Here is a 16,987-nt window from a genome sequence, read left to right as displayed (position 1 = left end):
TCAATACCAATTGGTGGTGCTATTCTACTTCGCTGAGGCGGCCGCGGTTTCAAACAGGTCAGGGAAAAGTTTTGTGTTTTCACAATGCAGGGAGGAGCAGACCAGTGGCGATTGGTTAGCGATTTTCACTTTTCAATCTGTGATTGGCCCTGCCGCTTTAGCGGTGTGTGAGGAGGTTGTCTCGCCCCCCTCCTCCCGTCCTCACTACCCCACTCCATCCCCTACACTCGGCGGGGTCCTACACTGGTTGTCACATACTCTTTACAACGGCTTGAAATGTGACTCTCACAACACGGGTTTACCGACTGGAATATACCGCTCTGTGACAACTGAAGGGATTTTTTGTGCGGGCAAATCCTGCGTGGTTCTCAGTGGATATAGGCTGTGTGGACTATACATTTCTGCCATGACTGTGGATTTGTTTGCGGTTTTATGGGTCATCATCACCACCACGGTTTCTGCGATGGAAGGTAGGCTAAATGATTGGAATTATCGTTGTTTTTATGGTAGGACTATGGAACGAAATTGAAAAATGCTACGCGCTGGAGCTCTCGCGCTCTCTTTCCCATGGAACGCCACATTGTATCCGTCAGAGCGAGCGCCCTGTGCTGTCAGAAAGAATACAAGGGATGCGATGCACGTGGACCCTGTCAATCCCTGTCCCGTTATTTTATTATTTGTCAGAATTGGATGGAAGAGTAGGGGTCTGTGGTGGTCTGGTTCTTCTGGGCTGCAGACAGTGCAGTTAGACCATGTCCTGTTCTCCCTTTGAATAGATGTATCCTGGCCATAATATTTTCTTTACGCAGTTAACATGGGGAATAAATGCTATGAGGAGCCTACATTTATTTGTTTTATTGGGGCATGTTATTGTGCCATGAGAGAATTGTTCATCATTCTAGGCTAGTCTTCACTCTTAGAAAAAAAATTCTGGATAGAACTAAAAAGGGTTATATTGCTTTCTTCATATATGGCACCCATAAAGCTTCTATATTGAACAATTTTGTTGGGTTCTTTGATCAGAACCCCAGGGATCCTTCTTCATTGAACCAACATTGTTTCCGTTTCGAACCCTTGGGTTATGGACCCAATTTCGGTTATATATCGAACCTTAAGGGGCGCCATATATGAAGCAAGCATAGAACCCTTTTTGGTTCTATCAATAACCTTTTTTTCTAAGGTTGTACATCAGTTTTGAAACACTATCTGTGACTTAACCCTCCCGTTGTCCTAGGGTCAAAATGACCCGCCACTGTGTTGAACCAACTTTATTTAATTTTTATATTTTTGGGATCATTTGTGAGAAGGAGGCAGTGAGACTTTAAAGAAAGTATCACTGCCTCCTTCTCACAAATGATCCAAAAAATATAAAAATTAAATAAAGTTGGTTCAACACAGTGGCGGGTCATTTTGACCCTAGGACAACGGGAGGGTTAACCCGGAGAGATGCTCCTCTACCGGAAAGTGTTGGCGCCTGAGTGTAGCTCTCTCCCCTCACAAACTCCGTATGTTATTCGGGTCACGTCCTGTCATAGGCGAATAATTAGTTTTTAGCGCCCTCCGAGCAGCAGTAGGATAAATAACGGGCGATTTTGAATTGGCGGAGGGATTTCATAGATGGCTGCTCAAACTGTTTAGCGACAGTAATGACTCCGCCAGATCAAACGATGCTGACTTGGTGACTATGAGGAGTGGTGGTGAGGCGGTTCCAGATCAGGACAATTAATACAATACGATCAATTTCTCTCTGTCTGTCTGGTCCTCTTTGGCACACAAATGCGCACAGACATTTGTGTGCCAAACAGACATCAGCATCAGAAGCTAATAGCCTATCTGAGCGTTTAACATACTTTCCATTTCCAGGGTAGAACCAGAGGGACCAGAGCACTAGACATCCAGAATGTGATGCATGCATATTATGGTACAGCCTATTGAATATGGAAAATCTCCCTTTGCTTTCGTTGCTCGCACACTCACCAAAGCAAATGGTCTGGTGTGGTTCACTGCTTAACATAAACAAGTGGAATGAATTAAAGACTAGAACGTGAAGTGGGCGTTACATGATCATAGTATCTCTGTTTCATCTTCTTCTTTTCATAATGATTACAACTCTCAGGCTGCAAGGGTATCTCAGTGTTGCTATGTAATTCAGTGGTGGCTGACAGCTTGCTTGTTTATATTCATCGTATTCTATCACACACACACACACACACACACACACACACACACACACACACACACACACACACACACACACACACACACACACACACACACACACACACACACACACACACACACACACACACACACACACGTGACCCATTGAACATCTTATCAGCTTCCCAAATCCCTGACAGTAGCTCTAAAGGTCTCTCCAGAAAGACAAAGCTGGCTATTGGGTTCAACAGATGGGTATGGGAGACACACTAGGTTACCTGGGCAACACCAGGGCTGAGAGTGATTTCCTTGTTTAGGCTGGTTAATTGAAAGGAGATTGTCTCAAGGGCAGGTTAAGATGTTAGCTGATCTGATCTCTAATATGTTGCCCTCTCTCTCTCTCTCTCTCTCTCTCTCTCTCTCTCTCTCTCTCTCTCTCTCTCTCTCTCTCTCTCTCTCTCTGTGTATGTGTGTGTGTGTGTGTGTGTGTGTGTGCGTGTGTGTGTGTGTGTGTGTGTGTGTGTGTGCGTGTGTGTGTGTTTATGTGTGTGTATGTGACAGCATATGGCCCTGGCCACATTATCACTGGCCAGATCCGTGTCACCCTTAATCTGATTATCTGCCCCGTAATCACAAACAATGTGACAGAGATCACTGTTTTTGTGTGTGTCTGGGGGGCACCACTGACCATGTGGACAGATTGGTAATGATTAATAGAGTGTAGCCCCCCCCCCCCCAACCAGTCTGCCAAGGGGAAGGGCTACTGCTGTGTTTGGGGGTCTCCCTAAACATGTTACTATAGCTATGATAGGTTCAGGTTGGATGTCATGATGCTATATTATTGAGCTACAGCTGGACATACTTTGCTACTGCAATAGATTTCACCTATCCGACTGACTGATAAACCTCTTACTGTGGTTGTCTCTATCCCCTGTCATGCTCTGTCATCTATATGGCTGACGTCCGCTCGTATCTCTCCTCAACGGAGCGAGGGATGGAGACAAAGTGGAGGGTGAAGTGTGAATGGCTAGACAGATGGATAGTTTGAGGGCTTTGCTTAGAACACTGCTCCACCACAGTTCACAATGCTCTAGTAAGCCATGATAATACTTGATGATAGTTGATGGAAACAGCACGTTGCTTTCAATTATTTTGTTTTAAGCCTTCCCCAAACCATAGCCCTAACCTTAACCACTTGGAATTAATACCTAAACTTAACCCTTTGAGTTGTTTCTGTTTTAACCCAGTGACCATGCTGAATTAACCCTGTAACTACGCAGAATTAATGCTTCAAAAATAGACGTTCATCCATAATATGTCGAATTTCGAAGGGAAACTATGAGAACTGGTTGGATAAATCACCATGCACCTTAGCTGGGCGGAAGGAGAGAGGAGACAGGAGAGGAGACGTATTTGCATGTCATTAGAGAAAAAATACATGTGCAGTGTCCCATTTCTCCCCTTCCTCCCTTTCTCTCTGTGTTTATTTGTTCATTCATTTGTTTATTTGGATCCTAATTAGCTTTTGCAGAAGCAGCAGCTACTGTTCTGTGTATCTGTGTATCATTATTTACAACAGCAGTGGTCATTTTCCACCAAGTACAGAGACATCACTTATTTCTGTTTGCCCTTAAACCAATGAAGCCTGCTTAGCTGACTAGGAGAGAGAAAGGGATGGATGGAGGGAGGAGGAGAGAGTGGAGTAGATAGATGGAGGGGTAGTGAGTGAAAGAGGAGGGGAAGAGAAAGAAGAGGGGGAGAGAAAGGGATGAGGGACAGAGAGAGGACATGAGTTGGAGGGAGAGAGGAATAAGGGAGAGAGGGAGGGAGGGAGATAGACAGAAAGAGGGGGAGAGAGATGGAGAAAGATCGAGAGAGACAGAAAGAGGGGGAGCAGGGGGAGAGAGAGGGAGAGATGGATGAGGTGACAGGGAAGCACCAAACCCAAACCCACTGGAACCAACCAGATCCTCCATTAACTAGCTGGGGACTGACTGCTCTGGTACAAAACACATTCATCAACTAAAGCAGGAACCAGAGAGAACAGGGAGAAGGAGAGGGAGAGACAGAGGGTGAGAGAGAGTGAGTGAAAGAGAGAGAGAGAGAGGGCAGGAGCAAAGGCAGTGAGAGAGATGAAAAAAGGAAAGAGTATGTTTGTCAAAGAACAACCATGATCATGAAGTCATCCATTTCTAAACAGGCTGAGTACACGCTGAGGCTGATGATAGCACATCCAACAACCTGTGTGTGTGTGTGTGCGTGTGTGTGTGAGAGAGAGTGAAATCTCCAACCCAGAAGACAATAGGCGTGTATGTAGTAATCAGTCCCAGAGGTGTTAAATACCAGTGTTGGTGTAATGCCACCTCCCCAGTGGCACAATGGATTAGCGATTATAACAATTATTTCATGTTTATGCATAAGTAGCTAATAATGATTCGCTTCAAGCACCATAACAACTGCCAGTCAAACCAACACATATTCTGCGTCATATCAGTTCCCAGTATAACACTGACCCAATTCCCTCTACAGAGTATCTGTATGGTATCTGAATAAGAAGAGAGCAGCAATAGAGTAGATTCAGCAAACAGACAGGCTTTTGTGTAATATAATTGACTGTTTTTGTGTGTATGTGTTCGAGAGGGAGAAGAAGAGCGAGAGAGAGACTGAGAGAGAGGGAGAGAGCCCATGACCCCATCTGTGATGGAAAGAGAGAAGTCACTAATGGATGTGTAGATCAGTCCTCACCTCTCACTCCCTCTCTCCAAATGGATAACTGTAAAACAGAAAGAGAAAAACAGCCCTATTCTGTATGGAAAGGAGAGGTGAAACACAGTGGCACATGTAATGTGGTGTGTGTGTGTGCGCGAGTGTGTGTGTGTGTGAGAGAGAGAGAGTGTGTGTGTGTGTGTGTGAGTGTGTGTATGGGCCTGTATGCACCTTCGCTACAGGGCTAGTGCTGATTTGCTGACCTATAATGATGTGTGAAGTAGAATGCAATTATCTGTGTGAAAATATGTGTGAAAATATGTGTGAAAATATGTGTGAAAATAGCCCCCTAGCCTATGCTCTAGCCCTGCCACTATAGGCCTTGTGGTTATGGTCTGCCTCTAGCCCAGCCACAGTGATGACTGAGACCATGATGACTGAGACCATGATGACTGAGATCATGACTGAGACCATGACTGAGACTGTGATGACTGAGACCATGACTGAGACCATGATGACTGAGACCATGACTGAGACCATGATGTTATGGCTCAGTGGAGCCAGTCTCCCATGGCTCTGACACCCCACAGGACACACACACACATGCATGCACACACACACACAAGCACACACACGCATACACACACATACACACACACAGACACACATTTTCCCTTTCAGAGCTCACCTTACCCCAGAGACATCCGAGCCTCAAAACAGCCAGATGGTGGATAGGAGTTGGTGATGGTGGTGGTGGGGGGATGGAGTGGAATGTGATTTGTGTGTGTGTGTGTGGGTGGTGCGTTTGTGTCCGCTTGCATGTGTGTAATTGTGTGTTTGTGTGGGAATAGAGACTCTGGTTCTTACTACATTACATGTTAATGGTCTTGTCATGACTGTCACGGGCTCCTGCGTCCTGATTCGCTGTAGAGATGCTATCTCTGTGGAATGTTGTGCTTTACTGGTCTCTTTTTACGCTCACCAGCCAGCCCTGGTGGATGACAACAAGAGATAGACCAGCCTTATATAACTAATCAACCAACTGTCATAACCAAAGGTTATGTAAACCAAAGCTTGCCCGCTCCATAGCAAGCTGGTGAAGTAATTCAATGTTGAGCTAAAAGTAAAAACATTTGATTTTAGAGGTTTAAAAAGAAAATAAAGGAACTATATAAACCAGTATTTTTTGGGGTTCGAACTGGTCCAGAACTTTATTTTGCAGGTTGGAACAGTGGAACGGAAAGAAAAAAATGATGTTTCTTTTCAGAACTAAATAATTGGAAAATATTTTTGGTCCCAACCCCTAGTCATAACACTGGATAGACTGCCTTATCTAACCAATCACACGTCTTAATACTGGAAAGACCAGCTCATCTAACCAATCACATGTCCAAACATTAAAAAGACTGCCTTCTCTAACCAATTACATGTCCAAACACTGGATAGATCTAACCAATCACACATCTCAACACTCATTTGTTGCTGGACCAGCAGCATTCGTGACCTGTATGCAAAATGTATTTTCGTAGGATAGCCGGAGGCAAAGTCATGAATATTCACGAGTTATGTCGATTGATTGGTTAGCTAGCCTCCTAAATGCAGTGGTCAGTGGATAAACTGACTATGAATTGAACATATTTGTCTGAAAACTAACTAGTCACCAGTTATTGTTGCTCATGGTGTTATCATGTCTAACAAGTTGGCTCACGAGTCTAGCTGGCGGTGTCATTTGGCGTCCACGATTAGCTAAATGTTAGCTAGCTAGTTGACTACTGCCTGGCCAGTGTGAGCCAGCATGCTAGCTAGTCACGTTTCAGTCAGTAGTTATCCTTCTAAATGCGGTTGTCACTGGATAAACTAGCTATGCTAGTTGAACATATTTAGGTGAAAACTAACTAGTAGCCAGTTGTTGTTGCCCATTGTGGAATCATATCTAACCAGCTGTAGCCTCTTCGCTATAGCCGAGGAGAGAAGAGAGAAAGAGAGAGAGAGGGAGGGAGGGAGAAAAGCAGAAAGCATTTATTATTGAGTCCTGTTTCTCCTTATTCCAACAGTGGACATACTCCTGGGGCCTCCACGCTTACAGAACAACCAGATACAGTCAGCTTCCCAACACAGCCCACCTATTTCGCAATGCTAGCTCAACAATGACCACGTTGCTGGCTTCCACTACGGCAATTTCTCTTCTCTTTCTACTATAGTTAGGCTTGTTTTTCCTTTTTTTCTGAGGAGGACATTTTCTCCTTTCTCAACCTCCAGCCTTTGAATAATTTGTTGTGTACTTCCTTCTTCCCTTCTTCCCTCCATCTCCACTGTTCTTTCTTTCTGTTAAAAATATGCAGTTGTGAAGTTTTAAAAGTTGTGTACCCCCTTCTCACCACTCCTCCCTCCTTCCCTCTTTCACTCTCGCTCTCCCTCTCCCTCAAAACTCTCTCCGTTCTTACTCCCCCAGAAGTGAAATATGAATCCGTTTGGGTATTGACACAGGCAGCGGAAACTGGCATGCCAGAGGAAGAACAGAAAAAAAAACCTGGGTATGATTGGAGTAGTGGAAGGAGGAGAGGAACAAAGGACTGCATTTATTATCCTCTTAATGAAATGGTTGTTGAAGGCAGGGCCATAATGATTTAATTTGACGGCTTAGCCCCAATGCTTAGTCCTGGGGATCCTGGAAGGGTCCGGGGGGGATAGAGAGAGTGTTGAGGGGAAGGAGAGAGGGTAGCCTGGGGGAGTTTGGGGGGTGTTTATGGGGTATGGAGCAGAGTTGGATGTTGTTATAAAACTTGTTTTATGGGTTAGAGTGAAGATATTGTCTCTTTACATCAACTTGTCTGAGCTACAAAAATATGTTTCGCACTCCACTGATAAGTCGACTAACACCCTCCTTGGCATTTTTCCTATTTTGTTGCCTTACAACCTGGAATTAAAATGGATTTTTGGGGAGTTTTTATCATTTGATTTACACAACATGCCTACCACTTTGAAGATGCAAAATATTTTTTCTTGTGAAACAAACAAGAAATAAGACCCCAAAAAAAGAAAACTTGAGCGTGCATAACTATTCAACCCCCCCCCCCCCCCAAGTCAATACTTTGTAGAGCCACCTTTTGCTGAAATTACAGCTGCAAGTCACTTCAGGTATGTCTCTATAAGCTTGGCACATCTAGCCACTGCGATTTTTGCCCATTCTTGACCAGAGTACCTTCTTCCATAGGTTTGGGGAGTCTCCCACATGGCTTTAGGCGAACACCAAATGTTTTTTCTTATTTGTTTCTTTAAGCAATGGCTTTTTTCTGGCCATTCTTCCATAAAGCCCAGCTCTGTGGAGTGTACGGCTTAAAGTGGTCCTATGGACAGATACTCCAATCTCCGCTGTGGAGCTTTGCAGCTCCTTCAAGTTATCTTTGGTCTCTTTGTTGCCTCTCTGATTAATGCCCTCCTTGCCTGGTCCGTGAGTTTTTGTGGGCGGCCCTCTCTTAGCAAAAAAAAGTATTTTCAATTTACAATCTGTAGAAACAATGAGAATAGAAGGGTTCAGAACTTTTGTGAAACATCACAGTAGAGTTGAAAAATGGCAAATAGAAATCCAATATGGATGGTGTTAAGAGATAGATGGGAGGGGTTGAATGGAGCTGAAGGTTTGGGACTAATAACTAATAATAACAAAATAAATAATGTAAAACATACTGTGTCCATAATAAGTATATAGGTTATAGGTGGAGAACTTTTGTGAAAGAGCACAGTTTGAAAGATATGGCATATAGAAGCTAACCGGATGGACATCATGTAAATGATCGCTGAGGTTGAGGGTAGAGGAAGATCAGGAGTAAAAACAAACAAAATAGAATTATTGTAAAATTGACTGTGTCCATAAAATGTATTTAGTATGTATAAGCTGTAAGTAGAGGCCGAAGCGTTGTTGTTCACTAGTTTACTCCAATTAGGGTAGGGGTGGTGGGGTTGGAAAGCAATAAAGGAAAATATATATTTTTTAAAGGAATATGTATATATATTTATGTATATGTATTTATATGTATGTATGTGAATATGTATGTATGTGTATGTATCAAGTATTCACCCCCCTTGGCATTTTTCCTATTTTGTTGCCTTACAACCTGGAATTATAATGGATTTTTGGGGGGTTTGTATCATTTGATTTACACAACATGCCTACCACTTTGAAGAAGCAAAATCATTTTTTTTGTGAAACAAGCAAGAAATAAGACAAAAAAACAGAAAACTTGAGCTTGCATAACTATTAAACCCCCCCCCCCCCCCAAGTCAATACTTCGTAGAGCCACTGTTTGAAGCAATTACAGCTCCAAGTCCCTTGGGGTATGTCTCTATAAGCTTGGCACAATTAGCCACTGGGATTTTTGCCCATTCTTCAAGGCAAAACTGCTCCAGCTCCTTCAAGTTGGATGGGTTCCGCTGGTGTACAGCAATCTTTAAGTCATACCACATATTCTCAATTGGATTGAGGTCTGGGCTTTGACTAGGCCATTCCAAGATATTTAAATGTTTCCCCTTAACCCACTCAAGTATTGCTTTAGCAGAATGCTTAGGGTCATTGTCCTGCTGAAAGGTGAACCTCCGTCCCAGTCTCAAATCTCTGGAAGACTGACACAAGTTTCTCTCAAGAATTTCCCTGTATTTAGCGCCATCCATCATTCCTTCAATTCTGACCAGTTTCCCAGTCCCTACCGATGATGTTCTCGGGGTGATGAGAGGTGTTGTGTTTGCGCCAGACATTGCATTTTCCTTGATGGCCAAAAGGCTACATTGTAGTCTCATCTGATCAGAGTACCTTCTTCCATATGTTTAGGGAGTCTCCCACATGCCTTTTGGCGAATACCAAACGTGTTTGCTTAATTTTTTCTTTAAGCAATGGTTTTTTTCTGGCCACTCTTCCATAAAGCCCAGCTCTGTGGAGTGTACGGCTTAAAGTGGTCCTATGGACAGATTCTCCAATCTCCGCTGTGGAGCTTTACAGCTCCTTCAGGGTTCTCTTTGGTCTCTTTGTTGCCTCTCTGATTAATGCCCTCCTTGCCTGATCCGTGAGTTTTGCTGTGCGGCCCTCTCTTGGCAGGTTTGTTGTGGTGCCATATTCTTTCAATTTAAAAAAAATGGATTTAATGGTGCTCCTTGGGATGTTCAAAGTTTCTGATATTTTTTTATAACCCAACCCTGATCTGTACTTCTCCACAACTTTGTCCCTGACCTGTTTGGAGAGCTCCTTGGTCTTCATGGTGCCGCTTGCTTGGTGGTGCCCCTTGCTTACTGGTGTTGCAGACTCTGGGGCCTTTCAGAACAGGTGTATATATACTGAGATCATGTGACAGATCATGTGACACTTAGATTACTGCAGGTAATTGGTTGCACCAGATATTAGTTAGGGGCTTTATAGCAAAAGGGGTGAATACATATGCACGCACCACTTTTCCATTTTTTATTTCTTGTAATTTTTTGAAACAAGTTATTTTTTACATTTCACTGCACCAATTTGGACTATTTTGTGTATGTCCATTACATGAAATCCAAATTAAAAATAATTTTAAATTACTGGTTGTAATGCAACAAAATAGGAAAAACGCCAAGGGGGATGAATACTTTTGCTTTCTGTCTATGAAGACTTTTCCCTCCTGTCTGAAGCTATTAAAACCTCAGTCCCTATGGTCAAGGCTTCACACATTGTTAGACACCTCCTCATCTCCATACACTGCCATGAGTGTCAAGGTGGAGTGTGTAGCTGTGTGAATGTGTGCATTTGAGACATGCACTCGGTCCCTCCTTTGATGTGTGTGGGGTAATGAGTGTAGGCAGAGAGCTGATGGTCTAGTGCTGTGGCCTGTCCTATTATTAATGACTTACTGCCTACTGACTGGTCTGGGATCAGCACGTAGAGACATATTTCACCAGCACTGGACACATTTCCATGCCCTTCTCTACCCTTCTCCTTCTCACTGTAAATGTAATCTCTTATTAAAGATATGAGGATAGGCTGGGGAAGGGGAGGGAAATTAAGGTGTGTGTGTGGAGTGGGGGAGGGTTGAGCCCAATGCTGCGTGACCTTGCGCAACGCTCAAACCCTTCCCCAGGCGGACGGTGGTGCCCTGTGCTGTCCAGCAGCGTCAGGTCTGGGTGAGAAGAGAGCATTTTAGAGGTAATTAACTATCGATTCTAACCAGAAAGACTAATGAGAAATGAGTGAACACTGCCCTGATGAGACCGAGATGCCTGATTTGCCGAGCTCCAACAAGAAGAGGTACTGGGCAGGGGAGGGTAAGCAACTTCTTCTAAAGGTTAAAGGTGACTTCAGAGATTCCTTCTTTCCGTTCATTATCTTACAGTAGCAGGCAGAATAAGTGGCAACCCGTCAATCAGGGCAGGTGGGGCAGAGCCCCAACTGTTTTGAGCCCCACATTTTTTTACCTAAACATTTGGCATTAATAAGTGTCACATATCAGTTTGCAAACAATCAAAAATAATAATAATAAAAAAATACATTGAGTTAATAAAGCTGCATACAAACATGGTCTTTTTTGATTAAGGCATCTCCAAAATGCAGGTGTTTCAGCCTAGCTCAGTGCTTTCTGTGGTGGTGGGGCAGCCAGCGGAAAATACGGAGTGTAGGAGTTGGTAATGTTCTCTAATTGCGCCGTGATTGGCTCAGTGTTCTGTCACTCATGGGGACACTACGTCATCACCAAATCTAAGGGTAGAGCTAAAAATTCAGGCCCCTTGGGTGCTGCCATAGAGTTACATTAGAAGTGCCCATCCAAGAAGGCTCAAGGTCATTGGCCACAGATAAAATGACCTCAAATCACGTTATATCTACAGTAGCTTTGATTGGACTGATCATGTCAACATCATACTTTCAAGATCTTAGCTAGCAGTCATCACCATGAATCAAGTCGACAATCTACTGGCAAATCCTTTTTAATCCTTGTCATATGTAGAGAAATAATGAAGAGAAACTATAGATAAAACGTATAGGTGCTCATCGGCCATTGGACATAAACATTACACAACAAGTTGGAAATCGCAAATTCAACAATGAGTGGTTTGGAAAGAATCAGTGGCTAACTGCAAGCATTGCAAAGCAATCACTAGCCTGCTATTCAGTGGAGTGGCTGTGTGGTCCCAAATCTGGGTTTAAGGGTCTCTTTTCCAAGCTTAAAATGATAAACATTCAACATTGGCCATGCTGTCAATCCAGTATGATTTCTGCCGCGCTCAAAACAACTGGTAACTCAGAACTGGGAAATCTGACTTCAGTGAGTTCAAGGCAACTGGGAACTCAGGAAAAACGAGCTCTGACTGGGAACGGTCATCCAACTCTGAATTATAAATCGGGAACTCTGACCTCTTTCTAGAGCTACGACCTGAAGATCACTGACGTCATCATGATTCTACCTTGTTTTTTTCTGAGTTTCCAATTGTCGTGAAAGTACCATAAATCCAGAGAATGCCAGACTTCGATGACAAAGTTTGATGACAAAATTTGCCCACGAAGGACCGCCGCACCACCTTCCTGTTCAAGTGAGCACAGCACAACAAGGTGAGTCCAAAAATGTATTGTATGCTGCTGCATAAATGATGTAATATGCCAGGGAGATATGTTTACTGTAGCTAAGAAAGTAGAACTAAGTGTATGTTGTGTAGTAAGCTGTTAGTAGCCCATGTGCCTCACCCTAATAATTTGGTCTATTTTCCCCTCTTAATTTTCGCCTACTGTTCTGACTTGGTGGTGCACATGTAGCCTATAACCTGCTTTAGAGAAATGTAATCATCGAATATTGTAAGAACTTTCATTGTCTGCTTATATGCCCCCTTTATTTATCCTACGGGTCTGACTTGGTGTACAGGGAGAACACTGTAAGAACGGCCAATGTTCTGAATTCTGTTGCTGTACATTTAAAAAGTGCTGAACAAATAGTTATATTAACTACGTCCATCCTAGCTCGCTCATGTCTTAATCAGCACAGTATGACAAGAAGCCCCTAAGGATAGTGAGTATGGAGGTCAGAAGTGGGGGGGGACATAATTATATAGCTATATATGTTTTTATCCAGTCGGATAAACACTCCAAGCAGCCTACCCGACCGCTCGGAGGCGTCCGTATGGTCCTAAAGCACACCGTTGCCTTGTTTTGTATCATATTCCAATGATATAACTGGGGGAGACACAACTGCAATTTCAGAATGTTGGGGGGACATGTCCCCCCCGTCCCCAGTGAAAGTTGCGCCCCTGATAGAGGTCACATATCATCAGTCATTATCACTGTATAATGATGTTTTCTTCTACTGTACAGTACCTGTCAAATGTTGATCGTAGTAGACATTGAGACAAGCTGAACAAGGCCTGTTTCCTTTTGTTCCGAGGGAGGGGTGGGAGAATGGAGGGATGGAGGGTTGAAGGGGCCTGAGTCTTGAGTAAAATTGGCAGGTGTGCAGAAGGTAGAAAGCGAGTGAGAGGACGAGAGAGAGAAAAGGGAAGGAAAGACGAAGAAGGGAGAGAGAGATAGAAGGACACAGAGAGAGAAACGGACGGCTTCATGTCTGCCGGCCCCCTGGTTCTCTGATAACGATGTCTGCTCAAACAGCTGTCAGCCCGCTATCAGACATGCCAGTGTGTGTGTGCTAGCCTCATCTGAATGTGAATCATCAGAGCCTCCTGACTGTGTGTGTATGTGGAGGGAGTGTGCTGTGATCAGCTCTCCACTGTCCTGCTGGGCACACAGAGATGTGAAGAAGATGGGGTGAGTGTGCTGTGATCAGCTCTCCACTGTCCTGCTGGGCACACAGAGATGTGAAGAAGATGGGGTGAGTGTGCTGTGATCAGCTCTCCACTGTCCTGCTGGGCACACAGAGATGTGAAGAAGATGGGGTGAGTGTGCTGTGATCAGCTCTCCACTGTCCTGCTGGGCACACAGAGATGTGAAGAAGATGGGGTGAGTGTGCTGTGATCAGCTCTCCACTGTCCTGCTGGGCACACAGAGATGTGAAGAAGATGGGGTGAGTGTGCTGTGATCAGCTCTCCACTGTCCTGCTGGGCACACAGAGATGTGAAGAAGATGGGGTGAGTGTGCTGTGATCAGCTCTCCACTGTCCTGCTGGGCACACAGAGATGTGAAGAAGATGGGGTGAGTGTGCTGTGATCAGCTCTCCACTGTCCTGCTGGGCACACAGAGATGTGAAGAAGATGGGGTGAGTGTGCTGTGATCAGCTCTCCACTGTCCTGCTGGGCACACAGAGATGTGAAGAAGATGGGGTGAGTGTGCTGTGATCAGCTCTCCACTGTCCTGCTGGGCACACAGAGATGTGAAGAAGATGGGGTGAGTGTGCTGTGATCAGCTCTCCACTGTCCTGCTGGGCACACAGAGATGTGAAGAAGATGGGGTGAGTGTGCTGTGATCAGCTCTCTACTGTCCTGCTGGGCACACAGAGATGTTAAAAAGATGGGGTGAGTGTGTGAAAGGAGGAGAAGAGAGGGGGCGGGGTGTTTGCAAGATGTACCTCAGGAAGAGGGAGTCCCGTGGAAATATGGGAATGTTGTAGGGTTGGGCAATATCAAGATTTTCATACCTCAATTTCTGTACCATACTGGGGTATACAGTATTACTAGAAGTGCACACAAGGGGCGCTATTTTAATGTATTATTATTTGTATTCATTTTTTTGACGCACAAAATAATTTAGGCAACAGGGATCTTGATCCACGAGGGGATTGAATGTTTCCTATCTTGGTACCAGTCATTTTAGATAACATTCCACTCCATGTCATTGCCAAAGAAACTGGCATTTCGGCAATCTCAACGATCAATATGCAGCTGGATTTACGGTGGAGTTTCTCATTGGTAGTTGGAAATAACATTAATATTTTCTGTGACAACATGTGGAGCCTCGGAAATAGAACTTGAATTATAACAAAGTCAAAAACAAACATTTAGCTGTTAGCTAGGCTAGTTGGTGTATTTGAGGCTTGAAATCAAAGCAAATAGGTTTTGTGGTTGGAATTCCAGTATGTATTTAGTTTTAGAATTTCGTTTTGAGCTAGCAATTTCAGAGCTGGATATAATGTATTTGACACATATTAGATTTCTTATAGTTATACTTAACTTATACTGTAGTTATAAGCAGTGGCGTAGCATGCACCCCTGCAGCCCCTGAAAAATCATACCGTCGGTATTTCAAAATACACCGGTATACAGTATAAACAATATATCACCCAAGCCTAGAATGGTGCCTTTGTGTTCAGTCAGCATACAAGTCTCTTGTCACAAACACACACCCACACACACACCTTCCTCACCGCCCCCGCCCACCCGCCCCTACTATGCCCCCCTCACACACACACACACACTTTAATGGGGCCAGTGAGAGTAATAAGGTCTGATGATATTTATGCGTCTCACCTCCATGCTTTCTGTCTATTAAGTATTTCTCCCTCCTGTCTGAAGCTATTACACCTCAGTCCCTTTGATCAAGGCTTCACACATTGTTAGATACCTCCTCATCTCGCTACACTGTCATGCGTGTCTAGGTGGAGTGTGTGGGTGGGTGTTTGTGTGTGTGTGTCATTGCAGACAGTTTTATAGTACAGTATCTATATCAGGTGAGCCGAGACAGCGGGTCTGCAGACATTTGCTCTTACTACAACTGAGGTGTCTGCTATTCCTGTGACGATGATATCCCTCTAATATAGTGGAGAGAAGTGGATGAATTAAACACATTTTATACTGTAGAAGTGTGTTTATAGGGGGTCTGCTCTGTTCTTGGTTCTAAGTGGGTAGAGAAGTGTAGGCTGGTTCTGTTTACTCAGAAAGAGTACCCAGTCTGTGGCCTTGTGTCTGGAGCTGTGCTCCCCCAGGCTCAAATTGTGTTTGCTGAGGCTGTTTTCCACTGTGTTACTAGAGCGTGGCTGAACGTGTGTGTGTGTGTGATTGTTTGTGTGCGTGTATGACAGGGAGTGTGTGTTATTGAAGTGTGGCCGTGTGTGTGTGTTAGAGAGAGAGTCTGTGTGTGTGTGTGAACATTAGTGGCGCAGTGGTCTATCTCCCGAGTGGCGCAGTGGTCTAAGGCACTGCATCGCAGTGCTAGTGCTAGCTGTGCCACTAGAGATCCTGGTTTGAATCCAGGCTCTGTCGTAGCTGGCCGTGACCGGGAGACCCATGGGGCCCAGCGTCGTCCAGGGTAGGGGAGGGAATGGCCAGCAGGGATGAAGCTCAGTTGGTAGAGCATGGCGTTTGCAACGCCAGGGTTGTGGGTTCGATTCCCACGGGGGGCCAACTGTAAGTCGCTCTGGATAAGAGCGTCTGCTAAATGACTAAAATGTAAAATGTAATTCACAGGTCTCCACTGGGGTAGGGTAATAACCATATAGCGGTACAGTTTCCACCACACTGAGGTTAGCCTGTCAACACTACTCCATGTCTACACTAGTCCAATCTGGTTTGAGGTATTTAGGGAAAAGTTGGTAAAAAAAATAAAATAAAGGTAACCCTTTCCAGTCTTTTCCTTCCGAATTTCCATGAATTTCAATTTGATGTTTGAAATTTCAGTTGAAGTATCTAGGACCAGGGGTTTTACCTGAACACATGGCCTGACGAGGGAAAACTCCGGCCAAAGCCATATCCCACCTGATGGCTGTGGTACCCATGCTGTGTGATATTCAGCAACATACTACATTAAGAAATTCCAATTGATACTGGGCCAACCATATGGTGTGGGATTTGAACCACTTTTATACTGTGTTTGATTGACAAACAACAGATATGACATTCTGTTGTTTTAGTGAGTTGTGTTCTCAGATACACAGACAGACACACGGCAGATTACAAATCTACCTTCAATCTGATATATACAACCCCATCCATCACACACGCACGCACACACACACACACACACACACACACACACACACACACACACACACACACACACACACACACACACACTGTCTTCTAAACAAACCACAACGTTAACGACATCCGTCACATTGCTCCCAGCTGTGATCCATGATATAATCACAGTCATACATCTGTCTGATTCATAATCAATGTCTAATATACAGAGAACGAACAGAGGAAAGATAATAAATAGATGAGAGAGAGGGAGTCA

At 44.2% G+C, this 16,987-nt stretch overlaps 1 protein-coding gene across 1 annotated transcript in view; it reads left to right on the top strand.

Moving 5' to 3' along the window:
- Positions 1-406: 406 nt before the first annotated feature.
- The window catches only part of LOC311099071 (ephrin type-B receptor 1), a gene marked incomplete at both ends in the record, with an annotated part of 313,995 nt that continues 297,414 nt past the window's right edge, over positions 407-16,987 (top strand). Inside the window, one exon of the mRNA XM_084139687.1 lies at positions 407-470. Within this exon, the coding sequence (XP_083995813.1) occupies positions 407-470 (64 nt within the window). The remainder of the gene's footprint in view (positions 471-16,987) is intronic.

Source organism: Coregonus lavaretus, assembly GCF_964263955.1.
Source record: "Coregonus lavaretus genome assembly, chromosome: 23".
Lineage (NCBI taxonomy): Eukaryota > Metazoa > Chordata > Actinopteri > Salmoniformes > Salmonidae > Coregonus > Coregonus lavaretus.
The sequence above is the reverse complement of the archived record's forward strand: the minus strand, read 5'-3'. Positions and strand labels throughout refer to the sequence as shown.